The following is a 17,926-nucleotide window of genomic DNA, read 5'->3' as shown; positions in this document are numbered from 1 at the left end:
GGCAGTGTGCCACAGATGGTGGCCAGCTTACAACGCATTTCTCTGAGGGGTATACTGGTGGCTTTGTGGGCGCCCCATGACGATCAGATGCTGCAACAATATCTGATGGATTCAGTACTGTGTCACTGCGGTTCACCTCTTTGTGGCTTTGATTTGGCCCAGGAGGCTGTTTGTGCTCTAACTGCTGTTTATGTGATGTAATATCAGGTCTTGAAAAGGTAGTTTTTGATGTGGTGCACTCAACAGCAGCTGAGGAGGCCTCCAGCGTGTGAGATCCCACCAGACATGTCTTAAATTGATTTGATCTGTGTGCACACTGAGGAGCCTCCATTTTCTGATCGATGTCTCTTGACTGGCAGCTATAATCCTTCCAAACACAGTCGGGCTGACTTGCTGCACTCTTCACATCCCTCTGGGTGGTTTGACTTTGAGCTTTCGACCACAATCTTTGTTTCTGAGGAGATTTGGTGTGTTGAGATACGCTGGTTTGCTGTAAGAGTTTCAATGAAGTTCCTGTAATTGTCTGTTTATTGTTTTCTTCCTGAGGGCCTGATAGAAAGTCTGCATCCACTTTTGTTGTATCAGTCAAGCCAAATTGCCGTCTTCTGGTCTTAACACTTGGTGAGACAGTCGACTGATTCAAGAGAGCCTCTGTGGAAAATGACAGTTTGGGAGTCACTGGTAAAGCTGTGCTTCTCTCAGAATACACTCGCTCATATGATCGGTCGTTGCAGGCAAATCCTTCAGTTCTACTCTGAGAGTAGTCTGTACATTTCCTGTGAAGGCTGAGGCTTGACTGAGCAGTGAGTCCATCAAACACTGACTGAGACTCTCTCTCAGCAACACCAGCAAACCTAATCCCCTCAGACTCTGAAAGAGAAGTTTGTGTACCTGTCGCTCCACTTGGCAGAAAGTCCTGCTGCTGTCTGGTATCTGACTTTGGTTTATGGATTACAGTCATGCCTAAATTCCGAGGCGGAGGCACTGGTTTATCTGTTGCACTATTTTCTCTTTTACCAACTTTCCCTTGCAATAAGCAGGAAGTCTGAGACGTGGCTGCTTGCCTCTGGGACTCAGAGTTGGTCTGATGTCGCGACTCTCTGCACGTCATGGGACAAACTCTTCTCAACATGGGATGAGTGAAGTCCAGTAAAGCCTCTTGGTCAAGAACATCATTCTTTGCCTCATTTGAAGAGCTCTCTTTGCTCCACTGGGACTCAACCTTAGTATTCGATATGGTTATCGATCTAGCGCGTCTTTCTTTAGCGATGGGAGATGGCTGCTTGCCTCCTTGGCTATCCAAAGTCATCCCTCGGCACAGGGAAGTTGGAGATGGACTCAGTCTGGGTGTCGGGACAGTCAGAGTTGGAGATACACTTGGCTTTGGCTGAGGCTGTTGCAGTAGTGGAGAAGGATCACTCGACTGTGAGGCGGAGAGATGAAGAGAATCACTTGGCTTTGGTTGCAGAGTAGAGGGAGTGGGAGAGGAATTTGGCTTCGGAGCAGGAGAAATGGAGATGCTGGGCTTTGCGGAGAGAGCTGAAGAGCTGTATGTTTTGGGTTTGGTTCTTGGGAGGGTTGAAGCTCTTTCTCCATGGCTCCTCTGTGAATGCTGACATGATTTACTCCAAGAGGGCCGACTGGAAGTCTTGGAGGAACAAATGGGAAGAAAAGATCTGGAGCCAAAAGAGGGAAGAAAAATGACTTCAGTAGAATAATGTTTGCTATATTATAAATCACATTACATAAAACAGAGCTGGAATGCAAGCACAAGCTTAATTTACCTGTCAGTGTTTGTCTGTTTTGTGTTTTGTTTTTCATAGCAGAGTCCCCTCTCATCAAATGATGGGATCTGAATGGGTTTCTTTCTGATGACAGGTGAAGAGAGGGAGAGAGGGGGTGGACGCTCCTTTGTTTTTCTGGAGGATGCAGATGTTTGAGGGATCAAAGGTGCCAGACGGTCAAAAACACTCATTCTGTTTTCTATAAGTAGTGAGGAAAGAGGTGGAAAGAAAGTCAGATTAAACTGGCAAGAGTGAAGAAGTGCAGAAAATCAGGGTGTTATATGTCAAACATGTAAATCTGTAAGGATTTTCCACACATTAGAATCTGACAGTGGTGGAAGAAGTATTCAGATCGATTTATTCAAGTTAATCATGTTTTCTGGATACAAATTTATCTGCAACCACTGCTGTATAGAGGAGTAAGAAGTAGAATATTTCCCTCAGAAATGTAGTGGAGTAGAAGGATTATAAAGTAGTATAAATGTATCAAAAAGTTAGAATGCTCATATAAAATAAAGTACAAATACCTCAGAATTGTTTCTTGAGTACTGAACTAGAGTAAATGTTACTTTTAAACGTAGCAATCTGAAACCACGTGACAGCTCTACACCGTAGCTTCCACCACATAACAAATCTTTACAATGAAAATGCATGTTTTTAAATCACAATAGAGGAAAAGAGCCACCAACCTGCTGTGTGAAGCTTCGTCTCCGTTGGTGACACACTGAGTGAGTAAATAAGTGAAAGAGTGCGAGACGGGGAACACAGCAGTAGGAAGTAGTGGGCACAGAAGTGCCATTCTCTCCATTCCTTCCACACTGAAGCTGCACTGTTTCACTCCCACTCTGGTCTCTCATTTTGTTTGGTTTTATGGGATGCTGTCTGTGAAGTCTGAATGTGGTCTAAGTAGTCTGCCTGACCACAGCACAGAGCAGAAGAGGTACACACATCCTTTTCTTATGTGCAACCACAGGAATTACTCCATTTCAAGTAAAAGTCCTGCAAGTCCTGCAGCCTAGGGGTCGGCCCCACCAAGGGGTCCCAAGATAAATCTGAGGATTTTTAATTTCTCAATCTTTTGTCTCTCATTGTTATTTTTTTTTTTTGTGGGTAATTTTGCATAATTTGACCTCTTTGTGCTTCGAACAGTTATTTAAATTAAATCATGTCATAGGTTTAGAGGGGAAATGTCTCATTGAAGCAGCTGCTAATGACTCCCGGACATCTGAGACATGACAGTTCTGCCCCAACTGAGCACTTATCCCTCCCTAACCTAAAAAGTTAATAAAAAGTTAGGTATTTTCCTCTGAAATACACATCATCCCTCTGAAATGTAGTAGAATAAAAGTAAAGTAGCATAAAATGGAAATATTCAAGTAAAATGCAAGTACCTGGAAGTTGTATTTAAGTACAGCACTTGAATAAATGTACTTAGTTACTTTCCATCACTGGTGCAGAAATACTGCACAAATCTTAAATGATTATTTTACTCAGATATCTTCAACTTCATAATAACACGCAGAGTAAATCCAAAGAATTGAGGATTCAAACAGTTTTATTTTGTATGAACAAAGGAAGCATAAAAGAGGGCCATTACACACCCTGTTTCCTCACCATGCTGTCAAGTAAAAACAATGAAAACAAAAAAATAGACACTTTGAGCGTTACCAAATACGAGTTTTCTGTAATCTTGGTCCATCTAGGCTAATTCTGGCACTTCGAATAAATGGTTTCGCATTTATTCAGTACATACTATTCTAATAAAGTCACTACTACACCATTTTGGCACAGCGACACTGACAATCCACATGCTTCTCTGCAGCTGCCGTGCCGGCATCACCAGAGAGAGGATTAAAACCCCTCCCTGCTGGCAACAAAGTCATTGCACTTATGTCATTCACTTGACTAATTAAATGCACAATTTAAGTAAACTTCATGATATATGTAAAATGATTGTCCAATTACAAAACGTATGTAAAAGTTGGCACAAGTATAAGATGGCATGACATTTACATCATGTTTCAAACACATTTCTAAAGGGCAACATGTCCTCTGATCACCTGCATGTAGTCTTCTCCTCCTTGTGCATTTGGCTTCATCTTACAAATTCTTTTAAAACCCTCTGCTCACTTTTCCCTGACCTCTACAGCAAAAGCTTAAAGTATGTAAGAGATCAGGGCAAAGTTGGGGTGGCAGGTCAGGTCTCTCCTCCTCCATCTTTTTTCATTTTCTGTCTCCATCTTTAAGGTGTTGGCTCCCATTCCACTGGTGTCCTGGCAGCACCCCTGTCCAGATGGCCTGCCGCCCGCCCTGCTCCCCCTGCTCCCCCTCGTCCTCTTGATCATATCAGGGCATTGCTATCGTCATCTCTGCAGTTCACACTGGCCACCAGCGGGTGATGCCGGACTGTTTTGTTGCTCCACTTGTGGGCATCTTGCAGCCCGGGCTCTAGGAAGTACAGGCATGCTCCGAAGCCTGCCAGCACCAAAACCGACACCAGCAGGTAGAGGGGGACGAACCAGTCCAAGAAGAGCCACGACATAACTGCTGTCAGAGGGGAGGGTGGAGGAGGAAAGGGCAGGACATGGATGAGGAGACAGGGAGGAGAGACACAAAAGAGGAAGGGGAGGGAGGGAGGAGAGATTTTGGGGAAGGGTGGATGAGCAGAGTTACTTCTATATTCTAATCTTTGCAAACAGTCACTCTCTACAGGATGAGACATCACGCATGACAAACTGCAGAATCTCAGCGTCCCATTATTTCCATTTGTTCCTTCTAAAGAGGCACAAGAATCAAGACATCACACAGCTTCCACTTGCCACTGCCTCCATCACACATGATTTAACTGATGATTTCATTTGCAAGCACACACTGGTGTTGCCCCCCCCCCAAAAAAACAAAAAACAAAAAACAGTGCTTTGGTAGTAAATAAAGGCGTCATGCTTACCTGCAGACGCTGCTGAATCAGTCCGTCTTTCTGTGTTTGATGGTACGCGATGTGCAGCAGAGTCAAATCAATCATCAGATGATCTCCGGCGCCGCAGCTCCGACTGTTGCATGTGAGGCGGCCAGAATCACAGGTGCTCTCTGAGAGGCACAAGAGACAGAAGCTGCATGCGGCTTCATCCTCCGGCTCCTGGCTCTGACGTTGGGAAGGAGGGGTGGGGGTTGCTATGACAACACCCCTGCTGATGGCTGAGAGGATGGAGGGAGTGGGAGGGAAACTTATATAACTATAATCTTTTTTTTGGGGGGGGGGGCAAGCCCTTCAGATGTCTCTGGATGCTCGCCGCCTTGCTGCTCGCTGCGTAAAATCAATTCCACTCCATTTAACACCAAGGCCATCATACAGTTTATGTGACATTGAGGGGGAGAGAGAGAGGGGGCCATTTCTGTGTGAGCAGCACCTCTCATTTCTGCTCTGAGTGGCGGCAGCTGCAGTGTTTTATGGAGTCACTCCCCTGAGTAAAAGGCTGGAAAAAATACTTTTTTTTTTGTCTTGCTGGTTTCTGAGACAAAAGCTGAATACAGAGAGGATGGCCTACATCACGAGAAGTTGTCAGAGGATGTCATCCCCTTTAATGACTGCCATTTTTAGCTCATTCTGCACAAGCATCGTGTTCATGAAAAACAGCCGAGTTAAACTGATCAGCTTCAAACAGAAATGATGACATGTGACATCATAAGCTACATGAAGAAATAATTACTATTTGAACAATGCAGGATTTTATTCATTTAGACCTTTTACATACGTTTCACGCTCATTTGGCTCAGGTTTTCTCAAACAACATGGTAATATATTTATACAGTGCAACATATGACACTTTGACAGGGATGGAACCAGGAACTATTGTATTTTATCTAATATTACAAGAATTGGCTTTAATTTATTTTACCATATAATGTCATTTGTTTGAACAGATTTTATAATTTGTTGATTCTAATTTGCTGCCTTGACTGAAGCACTGTGTAACTTGGGTTTTGGAAAGATTAATTAATTGTCCCTGGTGTTTTCTCAGTCCACCAGACTTCATCAAGATGGAGACACTGAGTGACTTAAGAAAAAATCATTATATGAACAAACAAGGAAACAGGCAATCAGCACCTGCAATCTTTGGAATTATGACAACTAAACACAATTAAATAATGCAAACATTTTTAGAAACTGGTGTGAACTGAAGTCAGCAGCAATTTCATCAATAATGGATTCAGTGGAGGTTTGCACATTCAGATTATTCCAAGTCACTGAAGAAATGTATAGTATTGTTCAAATAGTGACAGATCAGGCCAGAAAAACAGTATTATGTTAATGACTTCTCTGAGAGAGGTGAGAACAGTGTGCTGAGACATGAAGAGAGGCATTTCATAATGAAAATGAGTTTTGGTGTGTGTGTGTGTGTGTGTGTGTCTGCTGGTTATATTGGTTGTGTGTGTCTATCCACTATGCTTGCAGCTGCTGTGAGAGCACTTTGTTCTGCAGGAAGTCAGAAACAAGAGGAGCGACGACTTCAGGACTATTCAGATGGATGTGATGATCGCCCGGTACTTTCACCACCGTGTGCTGAGACAGAGATAGAAATGATGAACATTTGAGTAACTTCATGCAAAAGTGGAGCATCTTATTCTTATATTTCAGGTTTCTTTGCGTCATTTAACAGACAATTAAGCTTTGGGAAAAGTTCACTCATGGAAGCTCTTTTCTCTCACATGTCGTCTTCATTCTCTGTTGGTACATTTCTGATACTACACTAATTCATACTGTAAAAACTGTAAATGTTGCATACTGTATCGTTTACTTTGTGTATATCACAGTTGCAGACTGCACATTTGTTTACTTTTATATACACCTACACTCCCCTCCAAAAGTATTGGAACAGTGAGGCCAATTCCTTTATTTTTGCTGTAGACTGAAAACATTTGGGTTTGACATGAAAAGATGAATATGAGACAAGAGATCAACATTTCAGCTTTTACATCACCAAACATTTGCATTCTTCTCTTGTGATGCTTTCCCAGGCTTTCACTGCAGCCTCTTTCAGTTGTTGTTTGTTTTGGGGAGTAACTCCCTTCAGTCTCCTCTTCAGGAGGTGAAATGCATGCTCTGTAGGGTTAAAGTCTGGAGACTGATTTGGCCAATCTAAAACTCTCCACTTCTTGCCCCTGATGAACTCCTTTGTGTGTTTTGGGTCATCATCTCGCTGCACAATAAAGGATCTCCCAATCAGTTTGGTTGCATCTTTCTTTAAATTGGCAGACAAAGTGTTTCTTTTTTGAAGTTCATTCTGCTGCTGCCATCATGTGTTACATCATCAATGAAGATTAAAGGATAACTTTCGTTTTTTACAACCTGGACCTTATTTGTAGCATTAAATACGACCATTTACTCATCAAAACAACTTTGGTGGCATTTGGAGTCGTTTTGAAGAAATTAGCCCCAGTATATCCGTATAATGCGAGTACTCGGGGCACCTATGCGTAGCCTCTATAAACGCATAATCTGCGGCGATAATCTTTGTCATGATATGCTGGTGCTATTCCCCTCTGAGCCGGCGGTCGGCTAGTTTAGCTGTAGTTTGGCACAGCTATGGTTCGTTATTGCGTATTTGTAGCCTACCGCCGCAGAGTTAGCCATGTTGTGGCTGGCTGCTCACAGCACCCGGGGTTCAGTAATGACATCATCCACGTCAGAGGTAGTTGTCTAGAGACGCTGGATATTGATAACATGCCACCACGGGCTCAGAGGGGAAAACGAAAGTTATCCTTTAATGAGCCCGTCCCAGAAGAAGCTATGCAAGCCCAAGCCATGACATAACCTCCACTGTGTTTCACAGATGAGTTTGTATGTTTGGGATCATGAGCAGATCCTTTCTCTCTCCAATCACTTTGGTAAAGGTTGATCTTTGTCTCAGAATTTTTGAGGCTCGTCTCCAGCCTGGCCTTCCTGTTCTTCTTGCTGATGAGTGGTTTGCATCTTCTGATGTAGCCTCTGTACCTTTGTTCATGAAGTCTTCTGTGAATAGTAGATTGTGATACCTTCACTCCTGCCCTCTGAGGTTGTCGCTGATGTCAGTAACAGTTGTTTTAGGGTCTTGCCTTACAGCTCTCACAATGTTTCTGTGGTCAGCTGCTGCTGTTTTCCGTGGTCTACCTGTTTGATGTCTGTTACTGAGTACACCAGTGGTTTCTTTCTTCTTCAGGACATTCTGAATGGTTGTGCCGGCTATGGTCAATGTTTGTTCAATAGCTCTGACTGATGTAGTTAGTGTTTAAAACACTAACGTGGCTTGTTTAAGCCTTGTCACACACATCTAATGCAATGAATGCTGTTCAGTGATTCACTTCACACGGATGATGTGTATTTGTGCCATGTGTATGCTCAACCGTCACCCTCCTGATGGTTAAATCATCACAATAAACTTTTTCCAGCATCATCATTTAGATTTTTTCCAAAGATTCAAACTCACATTTCTGTCTCGATATCCTTGGAGAAGTGTAGAGGCAATTTTCTGTTGTTTCGATTCTTGAAATGCTGCAGCAAAGCCTTTGTCTGCTCTAAAAAACAGAAATTTTGAAGAGGTTAAATGTGACGTGCTTTGATGGCACATCTGATTTTTGGATCAGGAAGCACAAAGGGACATGGGACTGACATGTTCATAATGTCAGAGTGTCAAAGTTATAAAATTATACTGCAAAACATCAATTTTACACAACTTACAGAACAACTAGAACAGAGGCTTGAATCCTCGACTGCATCTCCAGACTCTGCTCCACACTGATGCGCACTATGTTTTTCTGAAAACACAGAATAAAACACAACTGTGCCGTCGAAGCATACTGAACTTCTGGTGGGAAAAACGTTAACAGAGAGGAGGTGTTGAATGCGGGAGAGGGTTCAGGAGGTTAAAAGAGACTTACAAAATTAAGTCGCATGTCTCTGGAGAACACAAATCCTGCCGAAGAGAAAAACATTCAGGTGCCAGCAGATGAGAGGAAGCAAGGTGAAATTATTCCTCTCTGAGAGGGGAAGAGATAAAGACGCACCTCCTTCAATTTGAACAAGACCTCGCTCTAAAAGGATGTGCACAGACTGTTCAGACAGAGTCGGGTTTGCAGCCGACAGCCTGAAAGAAATAAAGCATTTGTGGTATTATGTTGAAAGAGTAGCTCACAGATTAAGCATTGCCCTGATACATCATGCACGACTCATGATGGACAACTTAAAAAAATGATCAAAATCAATGCAATTCAAACATTCTTCTTCCTTCTCAGAACCTACTGCCTACATTACCCACAGTGCAACATGACCGCCGAAAGTTCAGTCAGAGGTTCAGATGTGCTATGCTAGTAGCGGCTAATGTAGCCTCGAGCTGCTAACCTCAAGCAGAGATGAAAAGCAGGCATCAGAGGTCATGGAAGTTCACTTCTTTTTACCTTCAAATCCCCAGATTTTATTCATTTTCAAACTTGTAGTTTTCAGTTCCACCCAAACACGGACTCACTCGTCACCTGAGGACATTTATCAGACTCCACGCAGCTCCCTCTGGAGCCGCAAAAGGCTTTATACAACTTTGAGCAGTACTCCACAACACCTGTAAACAGACTTTGATGTGTAAAATCTGTGGCGCTCCCCTTCAGAGTCACTTCAAACTTTCTACATGAATGACAGTTTGTTTAGCTTGGATCGGCCATAAACTGGAGTGGTATAATACCTCTCAGCTGCCTTCGCATAGGTGTAAACCCTTTTGTTCTCTTCTGTCTTTTTTTCATACTCAAGCATCTCATCCATCCCCTGACGCACCACTTTGGGTATTTCTTTCTGCAGGAGAAGAGACAAACGATGAGGTGAGAAACTCAAAAACTCTTGACAGGAGCTTGGCTTGGCTTGGCACGTGCAATGTAGTCATAATAAAAACTGTTGAAGTACCAGATCTGTAGTTAAAAATCCCAAACAGTCCAGCAGTACGATGGCATCCACCATCTCAGGATACAGAGCGCTGAACTGTGGAAAACAAAATATGGAGTCAAGTTCATATCATGCAAGAAAATACAGCAAGACATGTGTATGTTGTGAGAACACAGTGATAAGTTGCAAGTGATGAATCTTAGTTACCATTCCAGCGATGTTACCTCCTGGAGGGGAGCGAACAAACGATTGTGTCAAAGCTTTGGTCACAGTCTTTTTTTTGTTATTGGCTTACTTTTAAATAGTTTCTGGTGTTCATTGATTGTAAAACTGTGAAAAACGATTATTAGATTAATTGTCGAGAATTTTTCTCAAAAATCAATTAGTCATTCAAAGAAAAAAAGTGAAAAGTGTCCATGGTAGCAACTTCAACAGCCCCAAACCAGAAGATTCTCATTTTGAAACAATATAAAACACAAAAATGCACCATATCTTCACATTTGAAAAGCTGGAATGAGGTGATTGAAATGCTTAATGAATTTACGAAAATAGCTGGTGATTAACTTTCTGCTGGCTAACTGATTACATTACGTATTGTTCCAGCATGGTTTTATGGTAGAAGATGCATAAAAGCACAGTATATAGTGTACAGTATGTGAATCGGGTGTATTATTTACATTTGGCATAGTCTCCATAATGTGGGACTCACCCATACTGTGGCCTATGATGGAGAACTTTGTCCACCGGAGACCTGTTCATAGAAAACATGTGATTAAATCTAGTTTCACCTCCTGATGTGTTTTATAACTGCTCTCATCTAACAGTCACACAGATGCACCAGAGTCCTGAAGAGATGTGACATCTTGCTACAAACAGATGTGAGTGAAACTACTGGCTAAAACGTTCCTGCATCCTGCAGAGCTCACACACCCTCAACGACTCTGCGAATGTCCGCCACGTACGCGAGGAAAGAGTAGAAAACTCCAGGAGGACGATGGGAGGACAAACCGTGACCTGCCAGGTCCACCGCAACATATCTGTACTCTGAGAGGAAGCAGAAGGAGAGATGAAATGATCCACGCTCAGAGCTCAGGATATTACTATTTGTGATGTCACAAGTCATGTCGGTAGGCCCGCATCTATAAAACTGGATTATCAGTGATCGCAGAGCAACTTTCCATGTTCAGCAGTCGAATGTGAAAACAGTCTGTCAAACTCTGCACAGACATCATTCTGCACAGCGACATGAGTCATACAGCTGAGGCGATGGCCAGTTCCAAACACAGCTGTTATTGCCCATACATCAAAATGCTGTTTAATGATCCTCCTCTGCTCTGTCATAGTTTACCTTTTGGTAAAAGGGGAATGAGGGTGTTGAATGAACCACAGTTGTCAGCCCAGCCGTGCAGGCACAGCACAGGACGACCGTGATCAGGACCCCAGGCTTTACCTTTGACCTCTCCCCATGGGACCGGCACAGAGAGCTCTGAAACTGGACACAAGGCAGAATGAAAACCTCAGAAAGCAGCTCCAAAACAAGGGACTGGGCTGTTATAACTACCTGCTTGTGTCATTGTAGATGCCATTTCTGTGTCTGAAGATCCTTAGTTTATGTCTGGCCTGCAAAGCTGCACATCCAGCAAAAGCACAGTGCTAAACAAAACCTTGAAACAAATCCTGAAATATCCTTTGACCATTGGAACTTAAAGGCAACGTCACAATTTTATGCAACCAATGATTTTACTGGCTATTCAGAATGAGTGGCTGCATTTAGGGCCAATCATCTTACACTGCATAGGCGGGTGTTACCTTACAATAAGCCAGAAGTCAGTGCTCTACTTTATTGTGCTTTTACTCCCTCAGTAATGCCTGCCAGGAAGTCTACAGCAAGGACAACTAATTTGAAAAAGAGTGAAATCTGGTATCTGCTGAGAACAACACCACCACTCATTCCTCCTTCTGTAATGAGCTAATCTCTTGAGAGCTCTGTGCTGCCCAACTGTACTTCAAGATATGCGCTGCCCCCACAAGTTTGACAAATCTGTGCTAAGAATATCTTACAGACTGTCATGAAACCATCAACAAACCGCAGAACAGCAATCTAACATGGGAGAATCTGGACAAGAAGGAAGGAGGGATTTAAAGCTGATGTCAACGAGTTTGATAACAAACCATCGTGATGAGATGTGGTGTAACGTCCTAAAATGTGTGTGATGAGACCTGAAGTCAGATTGAAACAAAGGGAATCTGGAATAGATTCAGTGGGTTCAACATTAACTGGTGACTGAAGGGCATTTCTGAGACTGAAAGCCTTAAAAGACTAGTTGTTTTTGCCCGTTCGCTCCACTTTTGTGCAACAGCACAGTTTTGTGTTTGGAAGTCAAACGTTATGCAAGTCTCCTCTGGATCTCTCAGCGTCCTCATCTGGATTGAAGAAGAAAAGGTGGAGGCAGAGTTGCATGTTGACTCTCTTCCTGGGAGATTTCATAAATGAACCACAGGCTTCATACATTGTCTGTATCTTACTTTTTTTAATTCAAGTGAGCATGTTTGCTGAGCAGTGAAGTAAATGATACTACAGTAATAAGAACATATAAGGATTGACCTCTTTCTGTAGACTGTCATCTACCAACTAAACTCTTCATGAGATGGGATGCACTGTATCAGGATCTGGGTGTTGCAACACTGCTGCTCAGCCATTTCCTGGAGGACACTGTGAAATTGGACTTCCCTCCCCCAAGCTGTCTGGAAGTAGGTGAAGCTGTATTGGACTCTGCTTCTACCTTGAAATGGGCACTTAAACTTCCTTGAAAATGATCAATTCTTGGCAAATATTGATTTTGCAGCAGTGACCTCACACTGTACTTGGTGGGTGTAACTACAAAACGTGACCAACAGATGAAAAAAGAAAACCAAATCCCATTGGCTGACTGAAACGCAGTCTTTAATTTCTGCCACTAGGGGTCTCTCAATCACAGCGACAACAAAAGACGTAGTTTGATGATGTCGTGAAGTAGCGTGAGATCATGGGAGTTGTTATTGTTGTTGGTTTATTCACGTCAGCACAGTCACGTTCTCTCCCTCTCTGACATATCGTCAGGTGTTTCCCCACAAGTTGTTTGACAGGCCACCAAATGAAACACCATCACCCTGGACAATATTTTGCATTTCTCTGGGTTTGACTGCTGGAGACATTTGGGATGACTCAAATAAACAACTCAATAAAATATAGAACCAGGTTTAGTTGTTCTTAGATATTTTAATGTAGAAATGTTTAATATTCTATCCTTAAGGCCAAAGTTGTTTGTATGTGCAGAGGTGTGTCAATCAGCAGTACAACATGACGTCAGTGTGACAGCTCGAGTGCCTCACTGTGTTCGTGTCTTATAACTTGTGGCTGGTTGGCTGTGAGAGCGCTTTGCTTCGCAGGAAGTCGGACACAAACGGAGCGACAACTTCGGGCTTATTCAGATGAACGTGATGGTCGCCTGGTACAGTCACCACCCTGTGCTGAAGCAAACACAGACACAGAGGGGCATCAGCTGCAGATACGCACAATCAATAACCACTAAGACGACTGAAAACTTCATGAAAACTCACATTTCCGTCCTGCAGACGCTGGAGAAGCGTTGAGGTAAATTTACTCTGAGCTGGTTCAGAGAGCATTCGATCAAAGCCTCCTTCTGCTCTGAAACAGATGTTTTATACATATTTAGTTCAAATAGGATGAAGAGGTAAGCATATTATTGATAGATAGCTATCACCCCCTTTATACCTTGCATTAAAACATGACTCGTATCCAGATTGTGATTGATTTAACCTGATTGCATTGACACTTGTGTTCAAATGCAGTTACAATGTTTCCCTGACCACCTCCAGAGATGGTTTGGCCGATCAGACCACAATCCGGCCTCAGTGAGTCCCGGGTGCATTCACACGTGTACTTTCATGTACTATCCGACCGCAATCTGACACCTGATCCCATCACCCAAAATGCATTTTAATGCAAGCTGTAAAGGGGATGTACGATACAGACAGATGCATTATAGAAACACATCCGTGCAGCAGGGATATGACTTTGTTAGCTGTAGTTCTGCTCAGGACATTAGCTACTGTGTGCCAGCTGTTATACATGTCACATTGTGATAACACTTTCATGCAAACATCAGGTTCAGTGTAGTGATTAATGTCTTACAGAACAACTAGAACAGAGGCTTGAATCCTCGACTGCATCTCCAGACTCAGATCCAAACTCAGGCGCACAATGTTTTTCTGAGAACACAGAATAAAACACGAATGTGCTGTTCAGGCTGAATGCTAAACTTCTGGTGGAGGAAACACAGAAGTTAACAGAGAGCAGAATGCGGGGGAGGGATGGGAGGTTAAAAGAGACTTACAAAATTAACTCGCACGTCTCTGGAGAACACAAATCCTGCCGAAGAGAAACACATTCAGCTGACAGCAGATGAGAGGAAGCAAAGTGAGATTATTCCTCTCTGAGAGGGGAAGAGATAAAGACGCACCTCCTTCAACTTGAACTAGACCTCGCTCTAAAAGGATGTGCACAGACTGTTCAGATAGAGATGGGTTTGCAGCCGACAGCCTGAAAGAAATAAAAGACTTTAGCCAACAGCGTGACTGTGGAGTCCAAGTGAATAAAAACCTGATTTCCTGCATGTGTGACCAGCGACTGCAGTGGTACAGCACCTCCCAACTGCCGTCTTGTAAGTGTAAACTCTTTTCTTCTCTTCTTTCTTATTCTCAAACCGGAGCATCTCATCAATCCCCTGCCTCATCACTTTGGATATTTCTGTCTGCAGGAAGAGAGACAGAAACGATGAGGCGAGAGAGTCAAAAACGACTGACGGGAGCAGAAAGTACAGCAGAGAAGAAGAATACTGCAGAACCATGGTCACCACCTGAATAAAGGTTGCTCAGTGAACATAATTTGAAGTTGAATATAAAAACCTGATACATTATGATGAGTACAGTGTCTAAATCTACAGCGAAATATAATTGTCATGTACTAACATTGAACCAAAGCTGCAGCTGTCACAGATTTATAACCTGGAGGGAGTTTACATTATGCAATCAATAAATTACAGGTGATGGACAGGTGAGTGGCCTGACTGCAGGGTTTTTATATTCAGTAATATAATCTTTCTGGTGCTGCATTTATCCAACACAAACTGTTAAAGCTCTACAGTAATTTGGGGTGTCAAAGTGGTTCGTACTGAATCTGTAGGCAGGAACCCGAAAGCGTCCAGAAGCACAAGAGCATCTACCATCTCAGGATACAGAGCAGAGAACTGTGGGAAACACAAGCGATACCATGTACGAAAATACAGCAAACAGTCTCTGAATGTCATGCGAAAAAGAGGAAGCAGATAAGACACATTGAAACCTCATGAGACACTGACGCTTACCAGTCCAGCAATCTCACCTCCTGTAAATAAAATGTGATTTGCTCTTTAAATGACTTTGTTACGCAGCAAAATGTACGACACACATTCAGAACACTTCTGGTGTAGAGCTGCACTCACCCATACTGTGGCCTATTATGGAGCATTTCTTCAGCTGCAGAGCTGTGAGGGGTCATTTCACAGATCATCAAACAGGCAGGTTCAGTATCTCATCACACAACACTGAGGAAGTTTTTTATGTCGCCAGGTCCGACTGTGATTTCATCATTGGTAGAAATGGAAAATTGAGCCGGGAAAGTTTGGCTAAATTGTTCAACTCACACACCGTCAACAACTCTGCGTACATCAGCCACGTACTCAGAATGAGAGTAGAAAACTCCGGGAGGACGATGTGACGACAGGCCGTGACCTGGCAGGTCCAGTGCCACGTATTTGCACTCTGAGAGGAAGGACAGAGTGAAATACTCACACAACACATGCAGGGGACGTGACACCTAATGCCAGACATGCTCACATTAAAACTGTGGGGAACAATTTATGCAACAGGTCCATATTTTCTTCATTATTTCCTAATAATTTCCTAGAAGTTTTCCTGGAAAGAGATGTTTACTTTGGTCAAATAGAGACAAAGTTTGGAGATTATTTGAGTTTAATTACTTCAGTTGAGTTTATAAGCACTTGAAAAAAAACTGCTTCAATGAACCCTGCATTAACATTCACTTGAACGTTCTGTTGCTATAGCAACACCTACTGGAATAGTTCCATAGCAACCTAACTGACCCTGTTACATCCACCATTTTGTCAGATCTGTGACCGAGTACAGACAAGCACCTTTTATCTACTCCTCAAAAGCCCTTACTGCAACATTAGGTGTAGAAATCCTGTTTGTCCATGATCAGTTTACTGCTAACTGAGCTAGCCTCTGCGCTAGCTGTCTGTAGAGCTAACTCTTAGCACTATGGTGTTAGCCTAACACGTTGCTAATGTAACATGCTCAGACCTGCAGACCAGCTGTTGCTATGGTCCCCTGTAGGACCAGGCTCCAGACAGAGGGCCTTCCACTGGGAACCAGACAAGCTACCTCAGCATCCTCTCTAAAAACTCTTTCAAAACCCATTTTTATAAAATGTCTTTTAATTTGAATTTTTGGTTGTTTTATGCTCTTATTCATTTATTTATTTGGAAGATTTTTATTCATTGTCCTTCATCTATGTTTTTATTTCTTGACTGCATTGAATAATAATTCCACTGTGTATTTTGTTAAATGTATGAGAAGCAAAGAAGAAAATTGCTATATAAATAAAATGTATTATTATTTGCATGATTATTATTATTATTATTATAAGTAACTAGAGTGCTTTGGATAGATGGATGGATGTTAAGTGTAAATGTTGCAAGAAACTCCATAAATCAGATAAATGAAGTGGAGTAAAAAGTGCAAAGTAGCACAAAAATGTCCTGAAGTGCAGTACTTGGATATAATTAGTTCACCACTATTTTTTCTTTTTTAATTGACTGATTATAATCATTTCAGCCCTATAATTAATCTACTGGAAGTACATCGACTGAACAGTGCGTCCATTTGACCTATAACCATTGCACACCTGCAAAGCTACCCACCAGCTAGTAATGGATTACCTTTAGGCAGAAGGGGAATGAGGGTGTTGAATGTACCACAGTTGTCTGCCCAGCCATGCAGGCACAGCACAGGACGACCGTGATCAGGACCCCAGACTTTACCTCTGATCTCCCCCCACGGGACCGGCACAGAGAGCTCTGAAACTAGACAAAGACAGCAAAAACTCTGGTTTCACCATCACAGACCTATCCCACAGGCTACAAAGTGCCGCTTGGATGCCGAAACACATGTTGCCACATGTTGCCTGGTAAACAAACGCCTGTGAGTGATTTTACCTCACTGGCAGCAGACTGTCACTTAAACTAAACACAGTGTGACTTTATCACCTTGTTTGGCCATTGAAGCTTATGCTGCACTGACGGCTGTTGCTCGTGTCGCTAATCAAACATAAACAAAGCGTTGACACGTCCTGAGTCTTTATGAAGCGTCACGCGCTGGTTTCCGGTGGCACTGGGCGGCCGCGCGGGCGTTACAGGGACCTCTGCTTCCCTCAGTTTGGTCTTTCAGGCAGCGCTTCCACAGGAGGTAGAATCTTTGTCGATGAATTTCTCCACTGCTGTGACTGTGAAGCTATTACCTCTTCAGTGGTGGAATGAAACTAAGTACATTTACTCAAGTAGCCTTATGTACTCCACTGTACGTCGAGGTACTTGTCTTACTAACTTTAGTCACTATGCCTTTTATGCAACTTTACACTCCTACTCCACAACATCTCAGAGGCAAATATTGTACTTTTTGCTCCACCACATTTGTTTGACAGCTTTGATAATAAAATACTGACAGAGACCGTTTTACTGCATGGGTACTTCTGCTTTTCATGCTTTAACTACAGTTTGATGATAATGCTGACATATTTCTACTTAAGCAAGCTTTTACTGGTAGTGGTATCTTTTCAGTGTTGTATTAGTACTTTTACCACGTTGTTCATTGAGAAAACCAGCTGACGATGTGTTGTTGACGATCCCTTTAAGACTTTTAGCTGTCTCAGTTTCTTAGAAATATACCCACAAACCTGTATTGTGATTTATTGTCCATTGCGTTGCTTCTTTGCCCTCATTGGCTGATCTCATGCTGAAGCAGATGTACGATGAGAGTCTGGTGAAAAGGATGCTGAAAACCAATCGCTGTGTTTGCATTTAATAACTTAAGTGAAGTGAGGGTTTGATGACATGCCGGT

The 17,926-nt window shown here is 42.7% G+C and overlaps 2 protein-coding genes across 3 annotated transcripts; both read right to left on the bottom strand.

Moving 5' to 3' along the window:
• Nucleotides 1-5,498: 5,498 nt before the first annotated feature.
• LOC121627749 (serine hydrolase-like protein) lies at nt 5,499-11,374 on the bottom strand. The gene is made up of 12 exons (XM_041966785.1): nt 11,249-11,374; nt 11,036-11,179; nt 10,618-10,731; nt 10,397-10,438; nt 9,895-9,914; nt 9,709-9,783; nt 9,494-9,600; nt 8,826-8,905; nt 8,700-8,734; nt 8,500-8,576; nt 8,249-8,336; nt 5,499-6,345 (listed from the first exon to the last, which is right to left on the bottom strand). The coding sequence occupies exons 1-12, from the start codon at nt 11,271-11,273 to the stop codon at nt 6,226-6,228; spliced, it is 927 nt and encodes a 308-aa protein (XP_041822719.1). The 5' UTR covers nt 11,274-11,374; the 3' UTR covers nt 5,499-6,225.
• Nucleotides 11,375-12,802: 1,428 nt separating this feature from the next.
• On the bottom strand, nt 12,803-17,194 carry LOC121627748 (serine hydrolase-like protein). 2 transcript variants are annotated; one of them, XM_041966782.1, is made up of 12 exons: nt 17,076-17,194; nt 16,749-16,892; nt 15,436-15,549; nt 15,231-15,272; nt 15,114-15,133; nt 14,922-14,996; nt 14,395-14,501; nt 14,211-14,290; nt 14,085-14,119; nt 13,883-13,959; nt 13,288-13,375; nt 12,803-13,197 (listed from the first exon to the last, which is right to left on the bottom strand). In XM_041966782.1, the coding sequence occupies exons 1-12, from the start codon at nt 17,086-17,088 to the stop codon at nt 13,072-13,074; spliced, it is 921 nt and encodes a 306-aa protein (XP_041822716.1). In that variant the 5' UTR covers nt 17,089-17,194; the 3' UTR covers nt 12,803-13,071. The 2 variants fall into 2 exon arrangements, with proteins under 2 accessions (XP_041822716.1, XP_041822717.1); XM_041966783.1 differs by having other exon boundaries at nt 12,803-13,192.
• Nucleotides 17,195-17,926: the final 732 nt, after the last annotated feature.

The sequence above is a fragment of the Chelmon rostratus genome, chromosome 3 (assembly GCF_017976325.1).
Source record: "Chelmon rostratus isolate fCheRos1 chromosome 3, fCheRos1.pri, whole genome shotgun sequence".
Taxonomy (NCBI): domain Eukaryota; kingdom Metazoa; phylum Chordata; class Actinopteri; order Chaetodontiformes; family Chaetodontidae; genus Chelmon; species Chelmon rostratus.
This window is presented reverse-complemented; position numbering and strand designations above follow the sequence as displayed.

What these genes read in the sequence shown, in the direction of transcription:
- LOC121627748 (XM_041966782.1), bottom strand. An exon ending in CATTCCCCTTCTGCCTAAAG is followed by an intron (nt 15,550 to 16,748) that starts GTAATCCATTAC and finishes CCTTCCTCTCAG; the next exon opens with AGTGCAAATACGTGGCACTG. An exon ending in GCCTCTGTTCTAGTTGTTCT is followed by an intron (nt 13,376 to 13,882) that starts GTAAGACATTAA and finishes CATCTGTTTCAG; the next exon opens with AGCAGAAGGAGGCTTTGATC.
- LOC121627749 (XM_041966785.1), bottom strand. Translation starts at nt 11,273, where the DNA reads ATGGCATCTACAATGACACAAGCAG. An exon ending in CATCATAGGCCACAGTATGG is followed by an intron (nt 9,915 to 10,396) that starts GTGAGTCCCACA and finishes GCTCCCCTCCAG; the next exon opens with GAGGTAACATCGCTGGAATG. An exon ending in TCTTGTTCAAATTGAAGGAG is followed by an intron (nt 8,735 to 8,825) that starts GTGCGTCTTTAT and finishes TCTCTTCGGCAG; the next exon opens with GATTTGTGTTCTCCAGAGAC.